This window comes from Aquarana catesbeiana, linkage group LG11 (assembly GCF_042186555.1).
Source record: "Aquarana catesbeiana isolate 2022-GZ linkage group LG11, ASM4218655v1, whole genome shotgun sequence".
Lineage (NCBI taxonomy): Eukaryota > Metazoa > Chordata > Amphibia > Anura > Ranidae > Aquarana > Aquarana catesbeiana.
Window position 1 is genome coordinate 255,361,211 of NC_133334.1, and position 13,990 is coordinate 255,375,200.

The window sequence follows — 13,990 nt, forward strand, 5'->3', positions numbered from 1 at the left end:
ACCACATTCTAGAGGAACCATGCAGGGAGAAATAAAAAGGATCCATACTGTTGTCATGAACATGTTTTTAAATAAGTATGCTGGATGGGTAGACTTTGTTCTTCCAATGATAAAAGGTTTTAGTGTATTTTGGAAGTGCTTAGGTGAGGCCAGCTCTAGTGTTGTGTGCCTCCATACTGTATACTTGTGCCATGGCAATGCAAGGAGGTTAGGGTGCAAGAGAGTTAGGTGTGAAAGTTGTCTTTCCGTATCTCAGAACATCGAACATGGCACTGAACTTTTCCACAAAATATAATGATCTGTGTACGGAAAAACCAAACGATGCAATGTCCTTATTTGTGAACCAGCAATCAACTTGCAATCTGTTGGTCTCCAAAATTGATGTGACCTGTTTCGCACATTCTGGTGCCTAGTTATAAAAGCTGACTGTCTTAAAGTGGCCACAAAGTGGAAGAATTTGCCATATGGCAGTGGGTAAGTGGTGAAAAAGAAGGTAGGGTTAGGGTTTTGGAGCAGGTCAGCGGTTACCTGGCACAGTGGGGACCCCTGTTGGCTCCAGTTGTGTTGCAGGTTCCAGCATAGGCGAGCTGTTTAAGAGGGGTCTCCAGACTGGAATGAGCTCCATGTCCATCAGTGAAGAAATGCCCCAGAAATTAAAGAGAGCTCTCCAAATTTTCTAAGGGAACCCTGCTTAAAGCAGAACTGTACCCATAACAACTTGACAAAATATAATGTTCTTTAAAAAGGAACATACATTCCACATCAATAATTACGCCACCAAAATTAGTGTGTGCTGTAAATTGCTTCTAGCATTGCTCCTGTTTCTCCTTGCGGAAGGCTGCCATTTTGCTGAAGCCCAGAACCCCCAAGCAGCAGTAAATCTTTAGCATGTCAGCAGATCGGCCTCTATTGGTTCTGATTTTCAGGCACAATGCCAAAAATGGAGAGCAACTGAGCATGTGTAGAGTGAGGTGAGACCGTGTATTACTCGTTTTTTAACAATATAGGCACTTATTTTTAATGTTTTACATAGCTATACCTGCAAAAGGGGCCAGTGTGAAGTGATCTAGTAGGTCTTAATTTTCACTTTCATCGGAAATGGTGACTCTGGAATCACATCCTATGTCCAAACAGCTTGCAACCCAATCATCACCAAAAGCTTTCAAGAACAATGTCACTTCATGAAAAAGCTGACCTTAAGTAGCCACAAGGGGATGAATTCGCCATATGGCAGCGGGGAAGTGGTGAAAAGGAATTGTAGGCTTGGAGTTTGGATCAGGTCAGCTGTCACCTGGTCTCATCAGTGCCAGTTCCAGGACAGGCTAGTTGCTGAACGTTTCACAACTCTCTCCGTTAGTTTTTTTAGTGGGAAGATGATGAATATGGAACCTCATGTTTCTAATGGCAGCAACTTTTTCCCTAGTTAGCTGCCATTCCTGGATGGGAACCACGGCTGTGCCAGGTGACATGGTCTCTTTAATTATTATGAATTACGCAGAGCTCATTCCCTGTCACTCTGTAGTCAGGTACAATGGGTTGTCTACACGCACATATGATCCATCAAGTATGATTCTCCTGTATCTGACTGCATTCTATGCTTGCCATTGTTTGAGTTATTCGGAAGAAACGGTCACATGTAAAAGCACCCACAAACTCTACAATCCAATCCAAGCAGATCTGGCTTCCATCAACATTTCAGATCATATTGTTTGTGATTTTATGGTGATACAATCTCAGCTCTGATGAAATCCATCTCATCCCTCAGGTCTCTCCCTGTCTGATCTTCATGGCAACCCAGAGTTGATTTACCAGAAGCTGTATGATGAAGTCAAGGCCGGCCTACCGACCTCTTGCCCATCCGTTCTATGTGGCATTATCAGGGATTGTCTGCAGATTGACCCACAGAAGCGCCCAAATGCTGGAGGTTTGTATCAGCCTACAAAGTCCACCAGGGTACCCAACACCCAATCTCAGTTTTCTAAACCAAGATAAAAACGGATAGCATTTTTCTGGACATGTAACCACAACCCTCAATATGGTCTACGCCTACAGACCTCAGTTTGGAAATGAAGCATTTGTGGTGGACTGTATCAAATGCTTTTGCAAAATCTAGATATACCACATCCACAGGCCTACCTTTATCCAGATCACAGCTCACTTCCTCATAGAACGTTAACAGGTTGGTTTGGCAAGAACAACCTTTCATAAATCCATGCTGATTACTACTAATGATACTGTTTTTAGCAGCAAATTCTTGGATATTTTCCCTTATCATCCCCTCCAATAGTTTACATACTATCGATGTTAGACTGACTGGTTAGTATAGGTTTTTGACCCTTCGCCAATCAGCTGGTACCATTCCTGTCAGTATGTTGTCTATATAAATTAGGAATAGCAGTCTGGCTATATCCTGAGTTCTTTGAAGACTGTCAAGTGTAAGCAATCGGGTCCTGGTAATTTATTTGCAATAAGTTTTCCAAGTCTTATTCGGACACAAACTTCTGTAAGCAACAAGGGTACACTCTGTGATGCGGTACTAATGTTACAGTCTCGATTATTATACCCTTCCTTTTCCTGTGTAAAAACTGACAAGAAAGCATTTAATAGTTGCCTTCCCCTTGTCATTTGTAACCAACTTCCCCTGATCATCCTTTATGGGGCCAATGTGCTCTGCCCTGACTTTTTTAATATTAATATATTTAAAGAATTTTTGGGGATTTTTTTTTTTTTTACTTTCCTCCACTATGTGCCTTTTGTGGTCTATTTTTGCCGCCCTGATTGAGCTCTTACAATACTTATTGCATTCCTTGTAGTGTTGGAATGTCAATAATGACCCCTCTCCCTTATATTTCTTAAAAACCTTATTTTTCTCCTTAATATGACTTTTTACATTATGATTTAGCCACCCAGGTTTAACCTTCGCTCTTCAATATTTGAACGCATTGGATAATACCTTTATTTAATATGTTCCTAAAGTACTCCCATTTTTCCTCAGTGTTCAATGTTTCTAGGATTTTGTCCCAATTAATATTATTATTAATTATACTCAGATGAACTTCAGTATCTCAGCGGGGTATAGGAGAGAAAACCAACCATAGCATAATATTGCTTCAACGGGTTTATTAAAAAAACATAGTATAGCACTTACATTTAAAACGTATAAAAATTGTGCTCGTTTAACAGAGCCGGCCGGCTGCAAAACAAATCCCGTCCTCCTAGTGAGACAGCGTGGTGACATCAGCACGTATCCTCCTCCAGACGCGTTTCATCATTCTATGACGAAACGCGTCTGAAGGAGGATACGTGCTGACGTCACCACACTGTCTCACTAGGAGGACGGGATTTGTTTTGCAGCTGGCCGGCTCTGTTAAACAAGCGTGATTTTTATACATTTTAAATGTAAGTGCTATACTATGTTTTTTTTAATAAACCTATTGAAGCAATAATATGCTATGGTTGGTCTTCTCTCCTATACACCGCTGAGATACTGAGGTTCATCGGAGTCCCACGGCATCAGGGTGTTTGGAGAATATAGGCAACCAATCTAATCCACATATGTCCAGACGATCTTCCCACACAAGCAAAGGCCTTGGTTGGGCTATAGCCATCTGCTTGGTAAGGCTTGCCATCTGATAAGCAAGTTTTTTATAAGGTGGTGGCACTTATTCGTTGATCAGGCTCACTTGGGTGTGTGTTTGAATTTGTTTGAACTGTCATTAATCTATTATCCTGACACCTACAAGCTGTTGTTGGATTGAACCTTTAAACAGCGCAGCTTCTCTACTCCATTCTGGTTTTGTGTATCTCGCAAAAAGCTGCTGCTCTTTGGACTCTTTTTTTCTTCCCTTTTTTTCTTCTTAATCAATATTTGGTATTACATTATTAATCAAGCGGGTTTTTTTCTTTTTATTAATATCTTGTAGTATTAAGCGCAGTTTAGAAAAGTTGTCTTTTTTTTAAATTTAGTGTTCTAGTACTCCCCTTTTGCCTCCTTTTCCTATGATTTATGCTGAATGTAATTATTCTGTGATCACTGGTTCCCAAGTTGTCCCATATTTCCACATCTGTAAATGAGATCTGTATCATTTGTAATTAAAGTGATACTAAAGTGTTATTTTTAAACACAAAAAAACGAGAAACATGTTATACTTACCTGCTCTGTGTAGTGGTTTTGCACAGAGCAGCTCAGATCCTCCTCTTTTCGAGTCCCTCTTCGGCTCTCTTGGCCCCTCCCTCCTTTTGAGTGCCCCCACAGCCAACAGCTGGTTATGGGGGTACCAGAGCTGAGCCGCAGCTCAGTGTGTCCATTCAGACAATAAGCGGCAGCTAGGCCCCACTCCCCCCTCTCTATCCTCATTGGCTCACTGACTGACAGCAACAGGAGCCAGTGGGGCGCAGATGCTGTCTCAGCCAATCAGGAGGGAGTGCTGTGCTGCAGCCGAGTCTCTCCTGCAACACCGCTAGATAGAGATGGGCTCAGGTAAGTACTAGGGGGGCTGAGGGGAGCTGCTGCATCCAGTAGGTTTTTTTATCTTAATGCATAGAATGCATTAAGATGAAAAACCTTCTGCCTTTACAACCACTTCAATGCATCCTTTTTAGTCGGGACAGCAACCAGTTGGGACATGAAGTTGTCCTGTAAGACATTTGAGAAATGACAGGCCTTTAATGAGTGAGCTCTTCCTTCTGCCCAGTAAATATCTGGATAGTTGAAGTCCCCCACTATGAATACATCGCCATGCCTCGCTGCCATTTCTAAATGTGATAGGAGGTCCAACTCCTCCTCATCCTTCAGGTTAGGGTGCCTGTAACAAACCCCTACTATTATCGTCCCGCTTGCCTCTTCCCTTTGAAGTTCCACCCATAGGGACTCCACCTCTCCCCTTGCCCCATTTGTAATGTTGTCCCTTACGTTCACCAGTAAATCATTCTTAATATAGAAGCACACCCCTCCCCCTCTTCGACCCCCCTGTTTCTTCAATGCAAGAAATACCCCTGGATAGTTGCCAGCCAGTTGTGTGAGATGTCAAACCAAGTTTCTGACAATCCTTGTGTATAAGCAGCTCCGGCTCCTCCATTTTGTTAACTAGGCTCCTGGCATTTGTGTACATGCCTCTCAGTTTTGTACTGGTACATATTTGTTCCTCACTAGTTGTTCTCTATCTTTAATTTTGTTTCGCCATCCCACTTCCCCAGGGTTTACGTATTATAGTTATGGCACCCTCTGACCTTCGCTCACTGACGGCTTTCACTTCCTCTAATCCTTCCCCCTGCCACCTAGTTCAAAAACCAAAAGGCGAACAGAGCAAATATCAATAAATGTCATGTCAGTTGTTGCCCAAGTCTTTGTTCTATCCCACTGCGCAGGAGAAGCCCATAGGTCCGTCTGGTCATCATAAACAGTTTTTATTGCACCATATGGCAGCCTGTTGGATGAGGAGATCCCCCCATGCTCAGGGGACAGTCTGTTTGGTAAGATCTGGTAACATTGTTCATTGTGTATTTTCAGAAATTGCCAATCTGCTCATTGCTGAGCCAGAGCCACAGGAACCCGTGATGGAGACGATGGTGTAGACATTGGGCAGTGACCTCAAGAAAGACTTGGACCTTACTATGGGAACAGACTACAACAATGACAGCAAATGTCCCTCCTCAGGGTCTCATTTTAAAAGGTTGGAATCAATACTTTCTTCAGGCTATTCCACCTCACTATGGTACGGACTACAGTCATCCAACAAGGACAGTGAATGTCCCTCCTCGAGGTCACATTCTAGAAGGCTAGGTTCAATACTATGTTCTGTCTAATGGAGGTGACATGGCCAATTCCACCCCATTATGGTACAAAGTAACGTGCTCCAACAAGGACAAAATATGTCCCTCTTCAGGGTCTCATTCTAGAACAGGGATATGCAATTAGCGGACCTCCAGCTGTTGCAAAACTACAAGTCCCATCATGCCTCTGCCTCTGGTTGTCATGCTTGTGGCTGTCAGAATCTTGCTATGCCCAATGGGACTTGTAGTTCTGCAACAGCTGGAGGTCCCCTAATTGCATATCCCTGTTCTAGAAGGTTGGGATTGATAACTTTGTTCAACCTGATGGTTTCTTCTGTTAAGCTATAAAGTGGTCCAGGATGATTCTGCTGCACACTTTTACCAACAGACGACCCAGCAATTTCTATTGTGAAAACAAATCAGGGATTTATAAAGACTTTTCAGTGGAGGAGTTTGGAGGAGCTTTCATGGTGCCGACCTTTTTCGTTTTTTCACTATAATTTACCAACTTTTTGGGGCGGATTTTCATAACACTTGTCTGAAAAAGCAAATCTTTGTCAAACTTTTATAGTCTGCATTAAAGAAAAATATCCAAATGTATCTTCATAATAAGTAAAATGTGAAAGTCTTGCGAGCTACCTACTGAGAGTGAAAATTAATTGGACAGCTGCTGGCAATAATCACGTCCCATATAGCCGTGTAAATGCATAAAAAACAAAGAAATTTCCTTCAAGATCTCACAAATCAAACTAACATGATAAAAATAGACAAAACCAAGTTCATTAAAGTAAAAAAAAAAAAGTGACAAAAAAGTGAAAAAATAAGTGCTATAGTGCAACTGTGATGCACTGACCATTTATCAGTGCAACATAAATATCATAAAGTCCTTATTAGATATAAATATATAAATCCATTGATTGAAGTGATTAAAACGTGTTGCAGTGTCCCTCTGAGTGTGTGACCTCACATTTAAGCTCTATCAAACCACGCATGTGAATCACCTCATGGATTCTATGATAACTGCGGGATCCCGAGCTGCTCAATAACGCTGTTTCCTCATATATAAATAGTAGGAAAGAAGATTTGATGGTGTGATATCATTTTTTAAACACAAATTTATTATACAAAATGGCCTTGTTTTTTTTTCTTTATAATACAGAGATGAGGGGAAATCGCTGCACGACACAGACTGTATGTCCATCTTACTGGCCCCAGGAAGAGGCCAAATCATGTATTTGCAAAACATAATTGGTTCATGCATGGGTGTTACGTTCCCTGATTGTTGTCAAATAACAAGAAAAAACAGCATTCCATTCGAATATGGTCTCCTGATTTTAACAAGGCCAAGGTTTTCCTGGAAACTTTTGAAAAGAAATAATAACGGAAGATACAAATACTACAAGAGAGATGGAAGGAAAAAAAATATGATAGTTTACGGGAAGAAAAGACAGGCAGCTTTATGAAAAGGAACGGGAGGCTGGTTTGTAAGAAGGGCTGGTGGATGGGTTTATGGAAAGGTATGACAGGCTGGTGTACAGTAAGGGGCAGCTTTGATGGAAGGAATGACAGGCTGGTTATGGGAAGGAATGATGGGCTGCTTTGTAGGAAGTGTGACAAAATTAGGAATACTCCCTTAACCTGCGCAATAAATTGGTGCTAAAATATATACAAATTAATTCCAGAGCTGCCGGTTGTGAGGTAAGAAACCTATAAATGATAGATATCTGTTTTATAGCCGCGTTTCTTAATTATGAAATATATTAAACCTTAAAAACAAGACAAATGCTTAAAATGAATAAGTAACAAGTGCTCAATAAAGTTTATTCTGTGCAATGTCCACATACAGCCACCAGGTGTCTCCAACTGGATGCAAATGGTACATAATAGATGGTAAATTGACTGCTATCTTCTTATCAGTTCCACACCACAATGATTTAATGATCTCCTCCACCAACACCAGACACACAGCCCACTCACCAGACTCACATGACCCTATTACAGGTAGTTAAGCAGAATGAGGATGCCGTTTCTGACGTTCCTCTCGGCTGATCAGCAGGGCCAAACTCAGACACAAACTAGATCTCCCAAAAACAGAATTTTAAAAAAAAGGGGGAATACCTCCCATGGTGATTTTCAAGATTTTTGCAGGGACGCCGATATGCGCTCCACCAGGGGTCACCCCTCATAATGTCAGATGTGTTGACGAAACGCAGAGGGTGGGATCTTGCGTGACATGTCACTTACACCATTTGTGGAATGCAGGTGGAGCGCATATCAGCGTCCCTGCAAAAATTGTGAGCTCTGTTAAATTTTTTCCATTGTAAGTAACTTTTATAGTGTTTATTTTAATAAAAATTATGTACTTCACCATGCGAGGCATTCCTCCTCTTTTTATACCATTTTTTGGGAGATCTAGTGTGTATCCAAGTTTGCTGCCATGCTGATCGGCCGAGAGGAACATCAGAAACGGCATCCTCATTCTGCTTAATGTGACTACCTGTAATAGGGGTCATGCGAGTCCGGTGAGTGGGCTGTGTGTTGGAGGAGGAGAACATTAAAGCACTGTGGTGTGGAACTGATAAGACAGCAGTCAATTTACCATCTATTATGTACCATTTGGAGACACCTGGTGGCTGTATATGGACCATTGCACAGAATGCACTTTATTGAGCACTTGTTATATACAGTATTTATTTAAGCACTTGTCTTGTTTTTAAAGTTTAATATATTCATAATTAGGGAGCGCGGTTACAAAACACACATCCATCATCTGGTTTGTAGGAAGGAATGGAGGGGCTGGTTTATGGGAAGGAATGACGGGCAAGTCCATGGAAAGGAATGAGAGGCAGGTTTATTAAAGAGAAACTGCAACACATAGTGCTGGTCCCCAACTCTCCAGAGGTTGGCATGGTTTCTGAACACATGAATAGCTGTGTACATAAAATGCTTCAGAGCTTGACAGATGTCCAGCACATAGTTTGAACATCCAAATGGTGGAAATCTTTGAGCTCTGGAAAAAAATACAATTCTCTTACCTACAGGAAAGAGAACATAAAGTCCCTGTCGGGCACCAGATCCTCATCCTGGGACTTGTAGTTCCCCAGTTGGTAGCTCCAAGTATGTTATTCATATATAAAACCTTCTATTGGAGGGGGGGGGGGAGAAAGAAAAAGAGAGAAAGATTTTTAGGATCTCTAAGAACACAGTTAGGAGCATTGGACACAGTTTTCTTTAAAAAGCTGTATAATTACCACAGAAAAAAACAGGATAAAACAACAGCATAAATTGATTGAAACTTTTATTAACTTCTAACAGATAATGATGTACAGCTCAAATTTCCTGTTCAAGGAGATGGCGTTCAGGCCTCCGATGTGTGTGAATTAATGGATCTTGGTAAAAATAATCTCATATCATTTGGTGTAATTTAGTTTAGCATGTATAGGGTTACACCTAGCTGCCATCTGTGACTGTGCCGTTCTTTGCAGCGTTTCATTTGAAGTTCGCCAACATGCTAGAAAATGTGATGGAGGCCATAGTTTATCCTCATTGTAAATAAACCTGATAACTGCATCCCAGAACCGCCTTCAAAGATCCCAATCCAGCAAGCTTCCATCTTCCCCCTGATGTACTCTTATGACTATTTTCTCTTTGATAACTGTCAGAAGATGGCAGTACTTGTGATGGCTGCAGGGGGAGGGGAGGCGTGTGTTTTGGGGTGGTATAATATCAGCTATCCAGGCACTAACGGGTGTTTTTTTCCCATTTTCAAGTAAAAAAACTCTTTTTGAGCAACATGTGCAACTGTGTTATAATATATAAAATGACTGCTGATCATGGCTATAGCTAAGCTGTGATTAGCAACCTGTAATCCTTAAATAATTTCCTGTATAAAAGTCCCAGTGGCTAAATGGACAGAAGAGACAGCACCCCATGGACATCGTTAGGCACCTTGTTGTAAGACACCTTACTACATGCAGTGTGCACAAACCTGCAATTAAAAAAAAAAAAAACACCTTTAGATCTGCTGTTCCCCCCCCCATTATGAATATGGCAGTTTGCATTCTGTGCAAGATACAGACAGCCAATCACCTCCTCTGCCTTGCTCCAAAACTAAAACCCCCCAGGCTGCAACTAAGAGGCAAATGTGTTAGTGAGGCAGATGTTGGTGTGACTGCAGGGACCCCAATTCCAAAAAGAGGTAAGTGTTTGGTGGAATAAACTTCCACTTTTTTTTATGGGGGTGGGAGGCACGGATCTACAGTAGTCGGTCACTTTAAAATAATATCCTGGGGGAGGGATATTGATCTTCAGGAGACAGCCATCCAATCTGAACTACACAGAATAGATCTGCAGAAGACAGGGGCTGGCAGATTTGAACTGGCTGAACGGTTGCAGACTCTAGCGCACCTCTCATGGGACAGCAGGAGCAACAAAAATAACTATTTGCCTTCATAAAATATGTTAAAAATGTTTGGTGTTGAACATACAGGGCATGAGGACACTTGGTGTGTGTAGACCTTACATCATCGAGGACGTATGGAGGACGTATTTTGTGATTCTGGGAGAGGCATCTGGAAGAAGCACCCAATAGGCGAGCCATTCCTGCTGGTCGAGGTAGCTGGCTGTGTCTGAACACAAAATTTGAATCTTCCTTTGTGTTCAGTGCAATTCACTTAAGCACGTCAATGTATATAAAGCAGAACTTTCTTCCCAGAGAGGAGGAACAGGAGCTGCAGGCCACAGGCTGGTCAGTGACCAGTAGACTCCTGAGATTAGCACATTCTGTAGCACAGGTCTCCAGTTAGATCTCTGCTGTGTCACCCCCATGTGGTCACAATATGGAAATAAAAACCCATCCTACAGAGGCTCTGCAGCTGAACAACTTGTCACAGAGGCTGCGGTTTAACTCTCCTCGTCTTCTTCTTTATCCCTCAGTCCATCGCTCTGACGTACCCTTCCTGTCATCTCCAGCAGAGCCCGTGCCTCCGGGTCCGCGTCCAGTACACTCTTCTTGTTTTTGGCCTGAAAACATAATAATTATTTGGTTTTATGAAGTCAAAGTTCCCAACAGCAAGGGGGTCCACACACAGGATGTTGGGGAAAGTAGTTAGGAACCCCATGGTTGTAGTTAGACAGTCCACAGATGTTATTAGGTGCCAAAGGGCATAGTTAGGCGCCCCATGGACACAGTTAGGTGCCTCATGGATGTAGTTAATATTCCTGCCCCATGGACAGTGGCAGGAATAGGGCCTTGTAGCAGTGAGAGAAATATGGCCCTAGGGGTTCAGGAAAGGGAAAGAAAGGGCCGCTGGTAGTCTCCTCCAGGAATGCGTGCGGCAACGCAGAAGAGAAACTGGAGGACAGCAACAGAGTGCGGTCACCCTATATCAGGAAATGCCTGAACAAGGACCTCTGTGAAAGCTGCATATTCAACACATGGAAAACAACGTTTGAAATTGAATGAATATGTCAAAGCTTATATAAGATTTTAGTGATTGGGATTATACAGGCTTTAAGTTGGCTCCAGAGATGCCGTCTCCATGCGGAGTGGCTTTTATTTTCATCCTGGCACACGCTTTCCTGCCCCTGGCTGTCCTAATACCCAAATTTCTCTAACGTTCGGTATCCCTCACCCTCTGAAAGTTTCTGAAGACATCGAATATGCAGCCCACACGTCTCCTGGTTCAGGCACCAGCCCTTCATACAGCTTACTGTAGTCCCACCCACGTACTGCAGCATGAGCGGGAGGCTGCACAATTCATGGACAGGTGGACATGAGCCCAAAACCTAAGGTAGCCCATACACTATGCATTTTTTTGTTCATTCAACCAGCAGGCTGAACAAAAGAAAATGTTTTGATTCCCCCATCCACACATTCAATGTGGATAGGGGAATCATTCCTGCTGTAGTAGTATTGTATCCTGAAAGCAGGGAGCTTTCCCCGCCGTCAGAATACTATGGCCCGAGTCACATGGTCTCAGGTTGCTAGGCTACTGCACCCCATTTAAACCGGATGGTGGCGCAACATAGCGCCGCTTCCGATAACGTCTTTGTGACAAAACGCGCAAGTCGGAGCCATTTGTGTCACTACGTCACATCCGGTTTGGTCCACGACCCAGACTTCCTGAATTTTGTACACAACGCCTGATTCTTGTAAGTCTACCCATTTTCTGCGCAATAAACAATAGTTTAACTGGGTTACGCTATGGGTATTATTATTGTCTTTTCATGAGCTCACTGGGGTGGAGGCCCTATTTACAGTGATTTGGTATGGTGAAGGCTGGTCACCCTTTAATGGGTAGTGTCATCTGTTGAGTGCAGCACATAAGGGGGGCACAAGAGTGACATAAAGAATTTGCCCGGCTTTATGCACATTTTTCGCAGCACTTTCTTCACTCCAAATTTTTACTGAAATCCTATGAATTTATGGACTTTACTTACATTTATGGACTTTAGTTATGCTCACAGTTATTACTGTAATACTTTGATCAGCTATTATTGCACTTGCACTTTTTAGAAGGTGTTGCAGTTTTCTAAAGTTGTTTGTGTTTTTTGCACATAACACTTTAATTTAACACTTGATTACATATTACACATTAGCAGCGCCATTTCTATTCACCTATTATTGCTTGTTAATGATCAGCGTCGCTAGCGTTGGGGGAAAAAAATAAAATAATCGCCAGGCTGGTTGTACACACATCAATCAAGAGACGTGTCTACAACCAGCCTGCCCATACATGGATCTAAATTCAAATGGTCCCCGCTGAACTGGCTGAATTTTGAATCCATGTATGTCCGGCTTAAGAAGCACTGTGTACTAAATCTGGAAACTTGGGATAGGGAAGGGTATAAATGGCGGGCTTTCTAATACACAGCTGTAATGTTTTTTCCAAAGAATCAAGTTTACCAATTCACTGCACTCCAGTGAGTGTATAAATCCTGAATAATATAATCAGAGATTATGTGCACAGCTTCTTTAACTGCTTCAGATTGGTAACCTTGGCTTACTTTCTTCTGAAAATGCTAGTTGCCTGGCTGTGCCTAGAATAAGGTTACCGCAAATGAAAGTCAGACATAAATCACATGGAAGGCTCATAGTGGATGCAGCACTGGTATGAAGCTGAATTTCCTGAGGATTTTTCCTTCCTACCTGTAGGTGTTCCGGCAGCTCTCCAAGTGCCCAGACCTCCAGGGTGTCTATAGTGAAATCCTCTTTGGCGGACAGCTGAGGACTGTTATAGGTGGTACACCGCGGCTTGGCTTTGCTGTGTCCTTTCCCGAAGTTGCTATCGATCCACAGACCAAAATATTCATGTTGTCCTCCCATGCCCTGCCGGAAACCAAACACATCTGACATTAAGGACATGTACGTCATTTGGCAAGCTGTTGAATACATTTGCTGCTTTTGTTTTTTTATTATAGGATAGCAAATGGGCCAAATTATAAAATAAACCAATACAATTATTAACATCCTCAAATTTCTTTATTCAATTTTTAATGATGTAATTGTATCTTACAGCTACTGTAGTATTTAGAGGCCATTGTCATGCTGCACGGACATCAGTTTTTTGTTTTTTTTGAGAATGAACCTTAAAAAAGGGGTTGTAAACCCTCGTGTTTTTTCACCTTAATGCATGCTCAGGTTTTACTCACCTGAGCCCTTCGTTCCCTCGGCGGAGACGTGCTCACCTTCTCTGCTCGGGGTTCTCGGCTCTTGATTGGACAGATTGATAGCAATGCAGCCATTGGCTCCCACTGCTGTCAATCAAATCCAATGACGTGGGCGCTGGGGCCGAGCCTGGCATTCTGTGTCTATGGATGCAAATGCTGGACTTAGGAGGATGCCCGCAAGGTAACCCCCCAGGAGAGCGCTTCTCCTAGGGGGGTTATACGATACAGGGAAAAGTTGATAGCACCGCAAGGGGAACCCCAGAAAAGGAGGATCGGGGCCACTCTGTGCAAAACAAACTGCACAGTGGAGTTAAGTATGACATGTTTGTTATTTAAAAAACAAAACAAAACTGGGGTTTACAATCACTTTAAGGCTTTATGTGATTACCATTTCACACAGTAGCTGATATATTGGTCACACGATCGGAAACAACTCTGGTTCCTGATCGTTAGTGGGGGCCCACAATATCAGGTGCTACCTGTCAAATGTAGAACTGAGAATTGCATTCCCTCTGCATGGGGCATCTTTCATGGGAATGTTAATCTA

The 13,990-nt window shown here is 42.5% G+C and overlaps 2 protein-coding genes across 5 annotated transcripts in view; one reads left to right on the top strand and one right to left on the bottom strand.

Annotated features, from left to right (window-relative positions):
- LOC141112687 (mixed lineage kinase domain-like protein) overlaps positions 1-6,397 on the top strand; it is a 74,423-nt gene extending 68,026 nt beyond the window's left edge. For both annotated transcript variants that reach the window (XM_073605692.1, XM_073605691.1), the window contains 2 exons: positions 1,766-1,924; positions 5,510-6,397. In XM_073605692.1, the coding sequence (XP_073461793.1) occupies positions 1,766-1,924; positions 5,510-5,574 (224 nt within the window). In that variant the 3' untranslated portion in view covers positions 5,575-6,397. The remainder of the gene's footprint in view (positions 1-1,765; positions 1,925-5,509) is intronic.
- Positions 6,398-9,562: 3,165 nt separating this feature from the next.
- The window catches only part of LOC141112688 (MTOR-associated protein MEAK7-like), a 28,169-nt gene continuing 23,741 nt past the window's right edge, over positions 9,563-13,990 (bottom strand). For all 3 annotated transcript variants that reach the window (XM_073605695.1, XM_073605693.1, XM_073605694.1), the window contains 2 exons: positions 12,923-13,102; positions 9,563-10,794 (listed from right to left, as the gene is read on the bottom strand). In XM_073605695.1, coding sequence (XP_073461796.1) covers positions 10,675-10,794; positions 12,923-13,102 — 300 coding nt within the window. In that variant the 3' untranslated portion in view covers positions 9,563-10,674. The remainder of the gene's footprint in view (positions 10,795-12,922; positions 13,103-13,990) is intronic.